The sequence below is a fragment of the Anabrus simplex genome, chromosome 6 (genome assembly GCF_040414725.1).
Source record: "Anabrus simplex isolate iqAnaSimp1 chromosome 6, ASM4041472v1, whole genome shotgun sequence".
Taxonomy (NCBI): Eukaryota; Metazoa; Arthropoda; class Insecta; order Orthoptera; family Tettigoniidae; genus Anabrus; species Anabrus simplex.
The window spans coordinates 274,707,498-274,726,684 of NC_090270.1; the positions used below are offsets into that span (position 1 = coordinate 274,707,498).

Below are 19,187 nucleotides of genomic sequence, written 5' to 3' on the forward strand. Positions count from 1 at the left end.
ATATTTCTATTCAATGACCGAAAACATTCTCTCTCATACGAAGCAAATGAGTGAGTTCTTAGGCCTACAAGTAATCATGAAAATGTTTCTTCGTAATGGTAGTGAATTCTACCGAGTTGGGTAGTCATGAAAATGAAAACAGGAACGTTAGTACCCTCAGATGATGTTCCCCCTCCATTAAGAAAGTCGACTCGCAAAGATGTATGCAGGTCTTGGAATCTCTGTAAATATGAGCGTCGATACTAAATCAAAATTTTTTGATAAGCGGAAGAAAGGCTTTATTTTTTGTAACTTTTTAATTGTTGTTTTTGGCACAAGTCAGTTATTTATATAGCCGATGTCCCTCAAAATTAGGGTCTTACAAATTGAGATGTACGTCTACCTGTATTTTTTCCGTACTTTTTCGGGAACTTCACACTGATAAGACATGGAGCAAAGCGTTTCCGCGGAGTTGGAGGAGGGATGCACGGAAGCTCAGTTGGCACTTCCCGCATGCGATAAGAACTTAGATGTGTCTATTACACTTATTGCAATGACTGGGCATCACAGAGCAGAACCACCAACATAATTCAGCATGAGCCAACACTGCTCTACTGTCAACTTATGTGCTCCTTCTGGAGAGAGAATGGACTATTAATTTTCAAGAGAAATTTTGTAGTCATTAGTTGGTAAAACTGAACTGTTTGTAGATTGTTTTTGGTATTCTAAGGTTATCTGCACTTCTATCTCTTCCTGCCGGCTTCCAATGTTTGACCAGTCAGGAATTTGTTATTTATTTGATTATCCAATGATATTTTTGGGTGTGTCCAGGGCTTTGGCCAGAGAATTCTGGAACCTTCCTCTCCGCTATAAAAGCTGGGACCTTTTGGGCCATGTTGTCTTTCGATCGCTCCAGTCTAGAAGTAGAGTGTGTTTGTAGAGGAGGCAGGGGAGGGCTTGCATCGTCCATCCCTGGAAGGTCCACCAGCTCAAGATAATGGCAGACATCTTGTAATCATGTAATAGTCTCAGAAAGCTAGTTTGAGGGGAAGGTTTCAAATTCTTTCGTAATATAATCTTAAATGTAATTTTTCAAACAAGTCTAATGACCTTAGGGTAACTTAGGGAATAAAGAGCGTAAACCCTCTTGTATTCCCCTTCAAACTGGTCTAGAGGTGACTAGGATTTTGTAATTCTTAAAATTTATCTCTTCTTGTAATTTAAAACTCTCTCTCCATCTAGTCACCTCCGTAATATAGTCTTAGCCTCTGTAACTTTGGGCCATCAGCCCACATAGCATTTTAAGTATTCTCAAGTGAATTTCAAAGGAGTGCAAGTGTTCTTTGATTTTTGGCCAATAACTTGAACCTTTTCTTTTTCACTAAGGCCATGTAGAATAGGCACTTATTGCTTCTCCTGGTGTTTAAATATTCAAATGTAACTTAGACTGTCGAGCAAATAAGACAGTGGAAACTGGTTGTTGCTAACCTAAGGTAAAAGTTGAACTGTGCCTTTGAAAGGCTGGAATCTTGTAAATATTGGAGAGTAGTCTCCTAGAGAGTAATTGTGTGGATCAAAGACACTCTTTCTAATGTTGTAAATTTTGGGAGCCCTGTCTCCTTTCTTGTAATTAATTGGAGCAATTGAGCTCTTGGGAATGGTGTAATGTTTGAACTATCTATCTCAACTCTTTCTGTACCTGATTTCAAATAATTATTGTTTCTAGAGCTGTAGAGCTCCCCTTATGTATTTCCAACTATTATGTGTTATTGTTTAACAAAGTTTAAAATCTGAAAAGAAAAGAAAACCTAGGAAAGAAATAAAATTTTGAATTTTAGAATTTTAAATTAAAATTTGATCTTTTCTCTATCCACCCATTCATGCCCGCACCTTCTTACACCTCTGTAAACCACGGTCTTCCCATAACAAAAACTATTAAAGATTAAGAGTTCTATTATTGTTACATAAAATTAAAGGTCTTAACATTTCATGCAAGCATTTATTTTAATATTTCCAAATAAACTAAATTTTTAGTTCCATTTCCAGGTGGAATTAAAGTGAACCAATTCTCTGCACTTTCTGATCTAGACAACCCAACATAACTGGACCTAAGAAAAACAATCTCTCTCAAATACACCCCAACATAACTTTCCTGCAAATCTTTTTAATTCAGATTTTTATTTTAGAGCTGAAAAAACTGGCAGACAACAGACATTGTACCTAAAAAAACTCAAGCATCATTTTTATTATTTACGGATGAATCAAACCATGGCCGAATACTCTATCAGACCACAAACTCCCCTCTCTCAGACTAACATGTCTGGTTCTATCAGCATATAAGGGATTGTTCTGATAAACAGAAGACTGAGAATTGCATCTGTTTTGATCAGCTGAGGGACAGCTAATTCGTTCAGCAGATTATTATGCCGTGTTTCATACATGTACCAGGAAAAACACAAAAACAGGCCAAATTGAAAGAGGGAGCAACAGAAAGAGGAGACAAGGACATGCGTGAAAACACAGACAATCTCCACATCTTCTTACACAGTGTCATCTTAAAATAGTCCGCCTCCGTAATGTAACTGTTAGTTTTATTAGTTGCCATCCTCGTTAACCCCGATTCAATTCCCAGCACTGCTAGAAATTTGAGAATAGCAGGAGGGCTGGTATGTGGTTGAAATGGTACATGCAGCTCACCTCCACTGGGGTTGTGCCTCAAAACAGCTGCACCACCTCGGGATGAGGACAAATTTACTTATCTTAAAATAGATGGATCCTGTCATCATCAGTCTCAATTCTTCTATATACATTTCTTCTCAGCACCAATGTGCATCAACACTCATTAAGGGACCATCTTGACAGATCTTTCACTCTTAGTGGGAGAAGTGTAAAATAAGGAGACCTGTTGACCTGTTGAGTTCCTTTCCTTCCACTGTCTTTATGCAGTGGTCCTAGGTTTTTTTTAAACCACCTGTATTCATCTTTATTGTTACTCTTCTATTTTTACCTTTGGTTATCTGGCTCTATTTTTATTTCACAATTCCCAGTTCACGACTGAAGATGGGAAGCAGAAATGAGATCATCAGGGGTGGGGAAGGATTGGATACAGAAGAAGTGGAATTGGTGAGAAGAGAGCCCAACTATTTCAAGTTTAGGAAACTGTCCTTGTCCTTTGTGTTCTCCTATTTTCCTTGTCTCCTCTTCCCATACAGGCCTGTCATTGCATTCATCCTATTAATGTTCTTATCTCTATTCTGATTTGAGCTGTCACTTGCCTGGTTTTTACCATTACTTGTATTAACTTTCTGAACCACTCCAATCTATTTAGAAAAGGGAAGAAGTGTAATGTCTTTCTCCACTACCAACCTTATTATTTACAGTGTTTTTATAATACAGTTCTTATAACAGATCCTCATACTTTCTTAATTTTACAGGAAAATCAAAAGAATATCTGTTACCAAATGATTATCGAGTTTTATCATTCAAAAAGAATCAAAGCATAGAATTAGAAGTACATACAGAAATCCTAGTCACCCAAAATGCCCATCACAGAACGTGAAGTGGGTTACAGCATCAACTAGGGACGAAAATCACACGAGAGAACAAAGGGAAAAATATAATTTTGTTGAATAGGCCTACTATTAACTTGGGACAGAAAGGAGCTTTCTAATACAAAAATATGTAATATACGTAGAAGTAACCAGACATATGATTATTAGCTGCTTTATTCTATAGAATATTTAATTTTCTCTCACTGTCAGAAAATCCAGACTGAACCACCTTATCTCACTTCTGTTAGCAGTCACAAGGCTTCACACATGCAAAGCACAGTTAAGTGTAAATAAAAAGGAACCAGTCTGTTACATAACACAAAACCATCTATGAGCAGACATACTAACCGATTCTGACTAGTATCAATCTGGTTCAGCAGAAAGCATAAGCAGTTCAAGTTGAAATCCAGCCTAAGGAGTGTCAGGGTTTGCAAGAACTACTTCTTAACAAGCAAAACAGATCAAAATCACTGATCAGTTCATTTTGACTACGTCAGAGTGATGAAATTTGTTTGATTACAGTCATAGCACTTCAAGAAGGTTCTATTGGCTTTATGTCGCACCAACACAGGTAGGTCTTGTGGCGACTATTGAATACGAAAGGGCTAGGAGTGGGAAGGAAGCAGCCGGGGAAAACCACCTTCAGGGCTGCCGAGAGTGAGGCTTGAACCCACTATCTCCCGAATGCAAGCTAGCAGATGTGCATCCTTAATCAAACAGCCAACTCGCTCGGTACTTCAATACTCGCAATGGTTTTCACAAAAGCAAGGTGTTTATTTTCCTTTCGAAGTCAAGTAAAGAATTAAGAGTAATGAACTGAAAACCTAGCATTTACATTTAGCCCACTCTTGATATAGAACACCATAGATCATGTTATCACAAAGTACAGTACTAAAGTGTTCAACTTTTCTACTTGTTAATGCATTCACTGTTAAACACATCAGCTGATGTTTACGTATTAACTGCTGCCTGCACCAAACACATTTTTGGATGTTTTTAGAACACTGATTAAAATAGTTGCTTTATTTCCCGTTGATGACATCCAAATTCAAAGGAACATGCTACTGTATATTGATCAGTGCTTTCATTTATCGATTTCTGTATTTAGTTTTTTTAATTAAGAAGAAAGGTTCGCCTGAATGGGCATTAGATTATAAACTAGGTTTTACAATAGCCACTCAACGATTTTGTTCTCACTTGGCATATGGTTATATGATATCTATCACACTTTTTACAGCACAGAATACACACACAACTTTCGTTAGGATCTTTATAGGTTTTGTTCACACAAATCTTATGGTGAAAGCCAGGAATGGCAAGTCGTGTTATGTCTTTGCTCTTGTCTTTCTCTGGCCCAGTTCCAGTCGAGAATGGCGTCTGTGGTGTAGAAATCTAAATCGATTTCTCTCCTCTTGGCTATTCTTCCTTCTATATGCTCAGTATAGCTTCTTGTGGATGGCAGTGATAGTTGTAACCTCAGATTTTTTACATAGGATTCTTTAGCTAGTTCATAAACCAGCCTTGTCAGTGCAAATTTCCCCACTCTCAATACATGCTTTAAAAATAGACTCTTTACACTCTCAATTTTTGCCAGGTTTTTAATTGACAAGTGTTCCCAAACTACCTGTAAGCCGTAAGTTGCTATTGGAGATATGGTTGTCTTGAAAAGGGTCATTGCTGTGGCCAGGGACAGGTCCATAAAATTCTTGATATTATAAATTGCTCTTATCACGGCTACTGTTCTCTCTTGTAAATGATGTCAGAATGATTTTGCTGTGACTTGCAGGGTTATTCCTAGATACCTAAATTTATTGACCATTTCTAGTGGTTGTCCATTCAAGTAGAATGTGTCTTTCATTGAGGTTTTTCCTCCCTTCCTAAAAGTCATCTGAACTGTCTTATTCGGATTCATTTCAAGGCGATTCATTTTCACCCATTTCTCGAGATCTGTTAGTGTCTTTTGCATTTCCTCTCTGCTCTGGAAACCTATTACAATGTCGTCTGCATATAACATACGTGAAGTTCTGGAGTTGTCTTTGTGATATCAGTAATGTCTGCTGGGGTGATGTTTAATAACAGCGGACTTAGGGGATCGCCCTGTAGCACGCCGTTCGTCTGTATGGCGGGTTTTGAAGTAGTGACGCCATCTTCTATAACAATTGTGTTGAACCTCAAAATGTTTTCCAATGATGGTGTTATCTGATTATTCACTCCAGTCATGTTTTTAACTGTTTACATTATGATTTGTTTGTCTAATAGGTCAAACGCTTTCTTACAGTCAATGAAGACTGCATAGTATTTGCCCTTTCTCAGGGCCTATTCTATCTCTCCAAGCAAGCAAATAACTGCCTGTATAGTGCTTCTCCAGCGAGTGAATCCAAACTGACAGTCCGGTATATTCGCCTCTTCTTCCAGTCTGTTTGCTATTATCTTTGTGTAGATCTTAAAGGGAATATTTTCCAGTGCCATTTCTCTGTATGAGTTGGGGTAGTTTGTTCCTCCTTTACCTTTATACAGAACTTTTATTGTGGAGTGTCTCCATCTGTCTGAAATTAATCCTGTACTAAGGCAGTAGTTGAATATGATGGTCCAAAGTGGTAGTAGCATTCCAATGAACTGTTTTGAGATGTTCATAGTAAATCTGGTCGGGGCCAACTGCCTTCCTGTTTCTTGCTTGTTTCACTGCTTCTAGGACTTCTGTTTCCTTTATGGGTCGTGATGTAGTTGTATTGTCTATCCCTGAAGGGTGACTCGAATTTTGTAAGTAATCAAAGTTTTGGCTCTTCAATATTTCCCCAAAGTGAGTTTCCCATGTACTCAAAGGTATATCCTTGCCCTTTGGTGTTGCTTTCTTCCATAGTGTGATAAAGGGGTCTAACTGTGCTTTTTCCACCAATTTCCTAGCCTCTGCTTCCATATATGCTGACCGCTTTTCTTGTAGTAGTTATCTACATCCCTTTCTATGGTTTGCATAGATCTGTAAATACAAATCCGATCCTATAGTTCTTGCTCTGTACAGGGCTATGAGGGTTTCTTTCCCTTTTGCATAGCATTCATTGTCAAACCAAGGTTGGGCCCTTCTCTGCCTGCATTGCTTTGTTGCTTGTTGTAGAGCTGTCGTCAGTTTTACCACAGCCCCATTTAGGTCACCTTTCTCTATGAGGTGAGCTGCATTTTCTGTTTCCCCATTTTCTATAAGTTTGGCTAAATCAAGCATTCTTGAGGGGTTTGGCTGCTTCTTCCCTGCAGGTTGGGATTGCTTATGTCTCCCAATTGTGAAATCTGTAGCTAGCGGCAAATGCTTTCTAATAGGTGCTGCTCCCGAATTCCACAAAGTTTCTTGCTTAATTATAGTTATTCCTTTTCCTTTGTAGAAAATTAAATCTACACTGCTAGATCCGTTGGGTGCGATATATGTCTTCTCCTCCTCCTTGTTTACTAGTAGGAAACCTTCATCCTTCATCATATCAAGCATTAGTTCGGTTTTTGTATTTAATTTGTCTATCCTGTAGTTGAAATACCCTATTATAAATATGTTTCTGTCTCTATTGTTCAATTCTGCAATAGCTGTTGCAAGATTTTCTATAACCATTTCTGTACTGGAGTTCGGATTTATATATACGCAAATGACATTTCTGTAGTTCTCACATTTACCATATTGTCTTTATACGAATCTCTCAGTTTCCCCAACTGTATCCCTCAGGAAACAAGATACACCTCCTTCTGGTCTCCCTCTTGTGGGTATTGCAGGTGCATGAATGCTGTAGAACCCAGATATGTATATTGGATCTAACATAAATGTTTCTGTGGTTAAGAACAGATCCATTTGTTCGATTGTCTTAAATGGTATAAATGGCAGTGCGTTTTTCAGTCCTTCAGAGTTCCATAGTATAATTCTTGCCCCCCTCCCATTTTCCCCGAGGGAAACTCCCTCGTTTTTCCTGCGTGAGAAGCGAAAACGCCTCACTAGTACATCTCTTGGCCAGAAGGCTGACTTGTTTGCAGTATCCAGGTGTTGGAAAGGAATTCCAACTTTGAAAGCTTTCTTCGTCCCTAGCATTGACAGTTCCTTACATTCCAGTGTAACTGGGATTCCATTCTTAACTAAGTATTCTGTTATCTTTTCTGGTGTGGTGTCTTGCCTTAATTTTTCCACACACAACCAGGCTGTTTTATCCGCTGCCTGTAAATCGTTATTTACCTTCTTAGTGCCGATTACCAATCTGTCCAAAGAACAATCTTGTTTTCTTCTTCTACTTTTTGCAGTGTGCCAAGCATTGTTGTCATGATCCTCATCTCCACCAACTCCATTGACATTCTCCTCTCTGCTTTGATCTTTGCTGCCAAAATCCTGCATTCCTTGAGTCATAACTTGTGTATAAGATTCCTCCTCCTTGTCATTCGCCAAGCTAGTTGGTCGTGTTCTATGATTTATCGTGGTCTTTTCTGGTGTTTTAATGTTCATTTGAGAGATTGTTATGCTTAACTTTTCTTCCAAAACTGTATCTAATTTTGTGGTTGTGAATTCAGACATATTTTCCACTTTTTGCATCAATTCTTTCATTATTGAGTTGTTCATTATTAAGTCTTCGATTTTTTCCACCAGTCTCTACGTTATGTCTTTTTGATATTTCAGGGTTTTTAATGCTTTAATGCATTCAGTGCATAGCCAGGTTAAGTTGCAACTGCTTTTCAGCATGATGTGAAATTCTCCTTGCTTCAAAGACATAATTAAACTTCTCCGGTTAATCTGATAAAAATTGATATTTTAAGAAAATGGCACAATTTTAAAAGGGAAGGATGTTACGGAAGACATATCGTGTATCAGCAAGTAAATTAATACACACTGAAAAAGTTACAACTGCTGCATTTTTGGTCCTGAGCACAAATAGAGACATGCAGTTAAACTGTTCAATCAAACATCACCACTGATCTGCATTTAGGGCAGTTACCTAGGTGACAGATTCCCTATGTGTTGTTTACCTTGTATTTTCTTAAATAATTGCAAAGAATTTGGAAATTTATTGAACATTTCCCTTGGTAAATTCTTCCAGTCCCTAACTCCTCTTCCTATAAATGGATATTTGCCCCAATTCCAATTTTCTCTTCATATTTTGCTTTGCTACTTTTACAAACACCACTCAGATTTATTTGTCTACTAATGTCATTTCACACCATTTTTCCACTGACAGCACGGAACATACCACTTAATCGAGCAGCTTGTCTCCTTTGTCCTAAGTCTTCCCAACCCAAACTTTGCAACATTTCTTTGGATTTTTTCCAGTTCTCAAATCAAGTAATCCTGGTGTGGGTCCCATACACTGGAACCATACTCTAGTTTAGGTCTTACCAGAGACTTATATGCCCTCTCCTTTACATCCTTACTAACCCCCCACCCCTCAAAACACAACAACCCTGAAGGGCCTTGGTCTACCAAGCAATCACTGCTCAGCCCGAAGGCCTACAGATTAAGAGGTTTAAGAGGTGCCTTGTGGTCAGCACGACGAATCCTCTCGGTCGTTATTTTTGGCTTTCTAGACCAGGGCCGCTACCTCACCATCAAATAGTTCCTCAATTGTACTCACATAGGCTGAATGGACCTTTAATTAGCCCTCAGATCCAGGTAAAAATCCCAGACCTGACCGGGAATCGAACCTGGGGCCTCCGGGTAAGAGGCAGGTACATTACCCCTACACCGTGGGGCCGGCTTATAAATCCTTACTACAACCCCTAAATACCCTCATAACCACGTGCAGAGATCTGTACCCTTTATCTATCTATATATATATAAAATAACTTGTCCTGACTGACTGACTGACTGACTGACTGACTGACTGATTCATCATCGCAGAGCCAAAACTACTGGATGTAACGAAATGAAATTTTGGGGATATATTCATATTAAGATGTAGGTGCTCGCTAAGAGAGGATTTTCGGATATTCCTTCGCTAAGGGGGTGAAAAGAGGGGTGAAATTTTAAAATGAGTGTGTCTATATCTCGAAAGTTTAAAAGTTTACAGATGTAAAAGTTGGTATTTAGAATCTTCTTTAAAAATAAGGAAACACGTATTTTTTTGTTTTCAGAAAATCCCAATAGGACGGGTGAAACGGGGTGAAAATGGGGAAATTGGGTTGAATGCCCTTAATCAGTATACCAGTACTTATATCTCAGAAACTGAAGATATTACAGACCTGAAAATTGGTGTTTGGGATCTCCTTTAAAAATAAAGAAACACGTATTTTTTTGTTTTTGGAAAATCCAATTAATGGGGGGGTGAAAAGGGGATGATTTTTTAAAATGAGTGTATCTATATCTCAAAACTGTTACAGTTTATAGATGTAAACATTGGTATTTAGAATCTCCTTTAAAAATAAAGAAACACGTATTCTTTTGTTTACGGAAAATCCCAATAGGAAGGGTGTAAAAGGGTGAATAATGGGTTGAATGCCTTTAATGAGGCTACTTATATTTCAGAACCTAAAGATATTACAGACCTGAAAATTGGTATTTGGGATCTACTTTAAATGTAAAGAAACACGTATGTTCTCGTTTTTGGAAAATCCAAATATTGAGGGGTGAAAAAGGGGGTGAATTTTTTAAAATGAATGTGTCTACATCTTAAAACTTTAAAATCTACAGATGTAAAAATTGGTAGTTAGAATCTCCTCTAAAAATAGAGGAACACGTATTTTTTTGTTTCCTGTAAATCCCAATAGGAGGGGTGTAAAAGGGTAAAAAATGGGTTGAATGCCTTTAATGAGGATACATATATCTCAGAAATGGAAGATATTACAGAACTGAAAATTTGTATATGGGATCTCCTTTAAAAATAACAAAACACGTATTTTTTAGTTTTTAGAAAATCCTATTAATGGCGGTTAAACAGAAGTGACAAATTGGGGTGAATTTTTTGAAAGATTATCTTGGAAACGTAAAATGTTACAGACGTAAAAAGTGGGTGTTTGGAATCTCCTGTAAATGTAAAGAAACATAGGTGATTTGTTTTTGGAAACTCCACTTAAGGGGAACCCAAAAGGGGTGAAATTTTAAAATGAGAATTTTTACAGTATATCTAAAAAAAACTAACATGTTACAGAAGTGAAAAATGGTATTTTTATCTCTATTAAACATAAAGAAACGTGTATTTTTAATTTTCGGAAATACCACTTGGGTGGAGGGGGGGTAAAAGTGACTGAAAATGGTGTTGAATTCTTTTAATTAGGCTACTGATATCTTAAAAATGAAGATGTTACAGACGCGAAATTTGATATTTGCAATCTGCTTCAAAAGTAAAGAAACACGTATTTTCGGAAAATCCAATGAAGCGGGGGGAGGGGGGTGAAAGAATTGAAAAATTGACTTTAATTGTATGAGAATATATACATCTAATAAAAACTAAAGTTGTTACAGACGTGAAAATTCGTATTTGGATCTCCTTTAAAAACAAAGAAAAACGCGTTTTGGGGGGAAACCATCTTGGGGGGCGGGAGTGTAAAGGAGTTGAATTCCTTTCATGAGGACACATAAATCTAAAAGTGAAGAAGTTAGAATCGTGATAATTGGTATTTAGAAGATCCTTCACTATTAAAGAAAAAAGTATTTTTTGCGGGAAAATTCACATGGGGGGGGGGGGGAGTAGTTTGAAATGAAGTGACAAAAGTAAATTATATTTATGGGGATATTTATATCTCAAAACTGAAGGTAATAGACGTGAACATTGGTGTTTGGAATCTCCCTTAAACATAAAGAAACACGCCTTCTTTTAATTTTTTTGGGGGGAGGGGGTTGGCAGTAAAAACTAACGGCGGTGGGGTGTAAAAGGAGGTGAGACCAATTGATTTTACTGTTCTTAATGTACTTATAAGGATCCTCCGTTGCTCAGGCGGCAGCGCGCCGGCCTCTCACAGCTGGGTCCCGTGGTTCAAATCCCGGTCACTCCATGTGACATTCGTGCTGGACAAAACGGAGGCGGGACAGGTTTTTCTCCGGATACTCCGGTTTTCCCTGTCATCATTCATCCCAGCAACACATAATAATAATAATAATAATAATAATAATAATAATAATAATAATAATAATGTTCCGGAACGTCGTCAAATATGCGGACCGCGCTGAAAACGGCTCCTGGACGGGTAATGACTAAGAATGCAGTCCGGCCGCGGGTTCAGTGCCGCCAAGGCACCCAATATGACACCACGCCAGATCTCCTGAAGGATTTTATCCAGATTAAAAATGATTATAGGAAAATACGGTATGGCAAAGATTTACGGACCCAACTGACCGGGAAGAACACCTGAGCCTAGCCCGGGAAGTACGAAATCGATTGCTGGAAAGGAAGATTGAAAAATGGGAGGAAACGTGCCGTAATCTAATAGAAAACGAGTCAGATCGGGAATTTTGGTGGATTCTCGCTGAAAATGTGTCAGATCGCGAATTTCGGCGGATTATATATCTAAAACAATAAGCATTCAATTATAAATTTCAGTATAATACCATAGCGAAGCACGGGTACCTTGCTAGTTTACAATACCGTTTATATGATTACCCTAATGAATATCTTTCCTTATATTAACACATAGGTACTTTCTGGTGATAAATTAAAACTACCCCACTCTTAAAAAGGAAGTTAATTTTATTCACTAATTCATAAACAAAAAGAGGAAAAGAATTGTTTAGCTAAGAAAAAAATAATATATTTGTTGTATGTCCGGCGCTCTCTTCTCGCTCAGCCAGCCAGCTGCACGCGCGCCTGTGTATCATTCTGCTAGCTTCGACGCGCAGCCCTCAGTGCGCGTGCCTGACCATCGAGTGTACTATAAATAGGAGCTCCCGGCCTGCTCACTTGCCCACTTGCCCCGGTGTCCAGCTCCAGAATACACCCTACGTCGAGCACGGAGGCTACTCCTCTTGAAAATGTGCTTCGACCAGGTGGACTGAATTTCTGGCAGTACGAGGTTTCACCTCTGGTCACCGCTCCCTTACCTGTTTCCGCTGCCTATGTTCCGTAATTCTTTTACAAGCCATTTTCATTCCCTAATATATGCAAGCTCCCTTAGTTTCGCTAGGTGGAATTTCTTCAATCAATTGAACTTGCTTTTTAGGAATTCAGGCACTTCAACAAACAAGGACTCTCATGAACATTTATGTTAGTGTGCCAGATAGTTCTCGACTATCAACGTGTCAATTCACAAAGACTATCTTTTCAAGATAGAAGTGTATATAAAGACTGCAAACCTGTACATATTGTATAAAGACAGACTTTTCTCAAGATTCAATATTTCTTTTTGCTTCAAAATAAATTTCAGTTATTGGTGTAAATATCATAAAGTGAAGCAATAAAAGTTGTGTTCTGTAAACTTCAACCTTGGTTACAACAATATTTTTGTAACTAAAATACAGCATACCTTAAATTTCATAATTAGCTGGTAAATAACAAGCATTTCATGAACTTGTTTGAGAAGTTTATAAGGTTTATAGAAATCGTAAATGCACTGAGGGTTCATCTTTCTGTTGCTCACTGTCCCCACACTGAACTGTCACTGCTTTGATCCTATTATCTGTTCCTCTTCATGCTCATTTCTTTCTATATTTGACTATTTGTCACTTGTTTATTTCTTACAACTGCTGACCCACTGGGTCATTTATCATTTAAGAAAAGGCTAGGAAAACAACAGACAGGAAATCTGCCACCTGGGCAACTGCTCTAAATGCAGATCAGTAGTAATTGATAGTGATCCTCTTCTCTTTAGATGCTCGTAGCCTTTATTCATCTACCTTTTTGTCTTTCCTTTTTTCTGTCTTTACCCAAATTCCTCATTATCCTACACTTCCCACATTAAGGTTCTCCCTTCAGAGTGTTTATACCATCCTCTTGATGAAGCTGGGAAACAGACACATGCATACTGGGAGCTGAGAAAACAGACATAGAGGAACTGGGATTGATAAGGAAACACCTTATCTACCTGAAGACAGCTGTGTAAGAAGACGTTGAGATTGTCCTGGATCTTTGGTATTTTCACATTAGTCCTCGTCTCTTCTTCTCTTTCCACAAGCTCTGTCATTATGCTTATCCTATTTTGAATTTCTTTCCATGTTCTTATCTTTATATATGACCTAGTAAACAGCAGAAATAAATTGGTATATCTAATTTTTAAAGCACTGCATTCAATTCATGCAATGTACTGTACTGTACTGTATTTACATGCCTTCAGTGACTCTTAAGCTAGTTAAAGCTAGGTTATATAATGGGAAGTGAGGAAATTACCTTCTAGAATTACCATGACTGCTAAGATGAGACAAAAAAAAAAAACCACCCTGAATTGCCAATATAATTCACACATATGCCAAGGAGCTAAAGCAAAACTACTGTACAATTCACTTCAGTTTAGATACGGTACTTAAAGGAGCATGGCATTTCAGCATGATATGTTAATTGTTTGGATGATTTAGAAAATAATAAACAATGATGGAATTGGACGACTTTGCAAAGGACCTTTGTATCATTTAGCAGTAATAAAAGGTGATCATTTAGCAGTAATAAAAGATGGATTGAGGAGATTTCAGAGAAATAGCAGAAAACTTGTCTCTAACACAAAATGCACCTCTGTGGCATATGAACCTGCTGTTCAGACATCAAACAGAGAAGTTCAATCATGAGCTCCAATTGGTCAGGAAACAATTATACTGAAGGCATTATAAATATACACTATCTGATAAAAATTGTCCAGACACCTCTCTGTTCATGTAAACTAGAGCCAAGGTATCACTACAACTGTTGTTGCTGCTGCTACAGTAGATTGCCAAGAGCTTGATGTTGTTCAGTGGTATGAGGTACCTGCAGAATGGGTGGAACAAGGGAGCTTAGTGACTTCTGGACATAGAAAAGTTATTGGTTGCCACACCAGTAAGCAGTCAGGATCATTCCCACCCCTTTCAAGTTACCGAAGTCAACTGTTGGGGATGTGATCACGAAGTGGAAACAGCACAGAGTCGGGTGGCCACGTGTGTTGACTGCCGACAGGGACTGTTGAGCATTGATGAAGGTGGCTTGGGAAAACATCATGACATCTGCAATACCATCATTTCGCATGTAGCACAATGACTGTGCATGAGATTAGAGAAGGCCTGGGGTTAAAGGCTCAGGCATCAACTCATACACCTCAAATTTCATTGATGAACACTAAGTGCTGCATTCTATGATGGAACAAGTGCCATTACTGCCTTAATCCCATCACACACCGCTGGGATGAACAAGAACGGCAACTTTGCTCCACACCACAACATTAACTATTCTCACTACAGCGCTGCAGGAAGAATGGCCTGCCATTTCTCTGGAGATGTTCCGACTCTGGTAGGCAGACACAATTCAAGCTGTAATAAAGGCCAAGTGTGGTCCACTCTGTATAATGTCCATTAATGGACAATATACATTCATCATGATTATAGACTGTTATGCCTTTCAGCATTCAGTCTGCAAGCCTCTGTGAATTTACTGAACATCGCCACAATCCTCCATTTGCAACTAGTGCTGTGGCCTCATTTAGTTCTTTACCTTTTATCTTTATATCGTTGGAAACTGAGTCTAACCATCGTTGTCTTGGTCTTCCTCTACTTTTCTTACCCTTCATAACAGAGACCATTATTCTCCTAGGTAAATTATCGTCCTTCATTCGCCTTACATGCCCCCACCATCAAAGCCGGTTTGTGTATACAGCTTCATCCATTGAGTTAATTCCTCACTTAGACTTTATCTCCTCATTCCGAGTACCCTCCTGCCATTCTTCCCACCTGTTTGTACCAGCAATCATTCTCGCTACTTTCATGTCTGTTACTTCTAACTTATGAATAAGATACCCTGAGTCCACCCAGTTTTCGCTCCCGTAAAGCAAAGTTGGTCTGATAACAGACTGATGTATAGTTTTGTCTGGGAGCTGACTTCCTTCCTACAGAATACTGTTCACTGCAACTGTGAGCTCAATGCATTAGCTTTACTGTGCCTTGATTCAATCTCTCTCACTATATTATGATCCTGGGAGAACACACATCCTAAATACTTGAAATTATCTACCTGTTGCAGCTTCGTATCACCAATCTGACATTCAATTCCCTTGGACTTCTTACCTATTGACATCAATTTAGTCTTCAAAAGGCTAATTTTCATACCATACTCATTGCACCTATTTTCAAGTTCCAAGATATTAGATTGCAGGCTTTCAGCAAAATCTGCGATTAAGACAAAGTCGTCAGCATTGGCCAGACTGCTTACTACATTTCCACCTAACTGAATCCCTCCCTGCCACTTTATAAATTTTAGCAGATGATCCATGTAAACTACAAACAACAAAGGTGAATGATTACAGCCTTGTCTAACCCCTGTAAGAACCCTGAAACAAGAACTCGTTCTACCATCAATTCTCACTGCAGCCCAATTGTCAATATAAATGCCTTTGATCGATTTTAATAATCTACCCTCAATTCCATAGTCTCCTAGTACGGCAAACATCTTTTCCCTTGATGCCCTGTCATGCTTTCTCTAGATCTACGGAATATAAACATAACTGTCTATTCCTCTCGTGCCATTTTTCAATCACCTGGCGCATACTGAAAATCTGATTCTGACAGCCACTCAGTGGTCTGAAACCACACTGATTTTCATCCAATTTCCTCTCCACCACTGATCGCACCCTCCCTTCCAAGATGCCAGTGAATGCTTTGTCTGGTATACTAATCAATGAGATGCCTCAATAGTTGTTGCAATCCTTCCTGTTTCCTTGCTTATAGATAGGTGCAATTACTGCTTTTGCCCAATGTGAAGGTACCTTACCAACACTACACGCTAATTTTATTACTCTATGAAGCCATTTCATGGAGTTTATTTACCACCTTTTCCACTTCCTCAAGCTAATTTCACCAATATCATTTTCCTCGTCCCATGAGCTCGGTTGTTCGCAACACTACCAGGCAGATTTCCTTTTACGTTTAGAAGACTTTCAAAGTATTCCCTCCACCTGTCCAGTGATTCCCCGGGATCTATTATGAGTTCACCAGAATTACTCCAACACTGTTCATTTCCTTTATCCCTCCCTTCCTAACATTATTACTGTCCAGAAAGGTTTCCCTGCTGCTTGACCTAGCCTTTCCAGGTTATTACCAAAATCTTTCCACGACTTCTTTTTGGATTCAACAACTATTTGTTTTGCTCTGTTTCTTTCATCCACGTACATTTCCCTGTCTGCATCAGCCCTTGGTTGGAACAATTTCTGATAAGCCTTCTTTTTACATTTACAAGCTGCTCTCACTTCATCATTCCACCAAGATGTTCGCTTTTTCCCATCTTTACACACAGTCGTTCCTAGGTATTCCCTTGCTGTTTCAACTACAACATCCCTGCATGCCACTCGTTCTCTTTCTATATCCAGAACCTGCTTACTGTCCAATGTTCGGAACTTCTCACTAATCAAATCCAAGTACTTCTATCTAATTTCATTGTCCTGGAGATTTTCTACCCTTATTCGTTTGCAGACAGATTTCATTTTTCTATCCAAGGCCTAGAGATACTTAGTTCACTACAGATCAAATAGCTGTCTGTATCATCAAAAAATCCCTGAAAAACCTGTACATTCCTAACAGATTTCCTGAATTCGGTTAAGATACAGTCTATTATGGATCTGTTACCCCTACCCTCCCATGTGTAGCGGTGAATAGTCTTATGCTTGAAGAATGTATTCATAACTACTAAACCCATATCAGCACAGAAGTCCAGCAAATGCTTCTCATTCCTAGTAGCTTCCATATCTTCCCCACATTTACCAATCACCCTTTCATATCCTTCACTTCTTTTTCCAACTCTTGCATTGAAATTGCCCATTAGCACTATCCTATCCTTGCTGTTGACCCTGACTACGATGTCACTCAGTGCTTCATAAAACGTGTGAACTTCATCCTCATCTGCATCCTCACATGGTGAATATACTGAGACAATTCTCATCCTAATTCCTCCAACTGCCAAATCTGCCCACATCATTCACTCATTTACATGCCTAACAGAAACAATGTGGCGTGCAATAGAATTTCTGATGAACAGTCTTACCCCAGCCTCTGCCCTTACCTTTTTAACACCCGTTAAGTACACTTAATCTATCTCTTCCTCATTATCTCCCCTTACCTGAATAGCATTTATTCCTAGCACATCCAGATGCATCCTATTTTTTGACTTGGCCAGTTCTATTTTCTTTCTTTTATAAGCCCCATTAATATTGATAGCTCCCCATCGAATAGCATTTTGTTTGCCAAGTTGTTTCCAAGGAGTCCCTAGCCTGTCAAATGGGAGTGGGACTCTATTACTCCCATAGGTCTGAGGCTTGCTTAAAATGTTCTGGGCTCAGTAAATTCATTGAAGCAGGATGCTACCGTACTTACACATAGTCCAAGTGAGGATCTCTCCTCTAACTACAGTAACACACACCATGAACCATACTGGGTCAAAGGAAAATTCAGGACAGTTTCAAGTAGGTGTCCAGATACTTTTGAACAAATAATATAAATTTCAGAAGGGGACACTCAAGGGCAAATCACAGGAGCATACTTCATGTAAAACAGAAAACTTGTGGCAAGCAAAACAGATGAATAGAGCAGATAAAAGACCACATGTTTCAAACAGGTCACTGCTGATAGGAATGATGATCATTGCAACCCAACTGTTAGTAGAATGGAAGGACAGGGCACAGAAGGAGAAGTGAATAAAATGCACTAAGTATATTTGCTTCACAATGATCCATCTACCTTTGATTTGGATCCTTGGGGCAAGATTCTTCTAAGGTTTAGGTTTTGAGTCATTTTCTGAAAAATGGAATTGAAACACACATGCAAGTATCTTGCATTTACAAATCTTTACACACAAATCCATTCCTACCTACCGTAATTTTCTTCTCAGATCTCTATTAATGATATAACTACTACTACTGACTAGAAAAACATTCTGTCCAAATACAGAAATATCAATACACATTCACTGTTCCCTTGGCCTCCTCCACACCAGTCAAAGTCAGGAAACAATTTTCTTCTATTACAACAGTAAGGAAAGCAAGTTGCTATTTGAATACTGCTCTCTAAATGAAAATATCCTCAGTATAATTGAACTGAAAAGTTCTTGCATCCATCCTGTTTGACTGGTATCTGTGTGTTAATGAAAGCTGGAAGGAACATGGATGTGTACAGTTTATCATAAAACATAAAATATACTCAGAACAAAGAACAGTTTAAGAAACTAAAAAAAGTTTATATAACTATTTGCAGAATCTCATTTAAGTGGTACAAAATAAAAATTGGTCACCGAGAAAAGTGAAAACTGAGAGAACCTAGCACTTGCTTATTCAATTAGGTACCGTATATTCTTAATTTTAATTTGTATTTGTCTAGGGAAAATTAGAATGTAACCAACAAATAAAACAATCTTCTTTAATAGCAAAAGGCTATGGACTAACTCTATTCCACAAAAACAAGTGAAAACATTTACATATCTAGGGAACAAAATTACTGCAGGTGTACAAGGTTAAACTTATATTAAAAGCAGAATTTCCCAATCCCAAGTTAAAATAAAATTTATTAAAAGTCACATCTGAAGTTCTCTCTCTCCATGGCTCTGAAACGGAGTATTG

General features: G+C 38.4%; 1 protein-coding gene across 3 annotated transcripts in view; it reads right to left on the reverse strand.

Annotated features, from left to right (window-relative positions):
- The window catches only part of LOC136876445 (uncharacterized), a 222,995-nt gene that overhangs the window by 10,456 nt on the left and 193,352 nt on the right, over window positions 1–19,187 (reverse strand). Inside the window, exon 10 of one of the 3 annotated variants that reach the window (XM_067150421.2) lies at window positions 18,313–18,369. The exons of the other annotated variants lie outside the window; for them this stretch is intronic. Coding sequence (XP_067006522.2) covers window positions 18,313–18,369 — 57 coding nt within the window. The remainder of the gene's footprint in view (window positions 1–18,312; window positions 18,370–19,187) is intronic. 3 annotated transcript variants of the gene reach the window in all.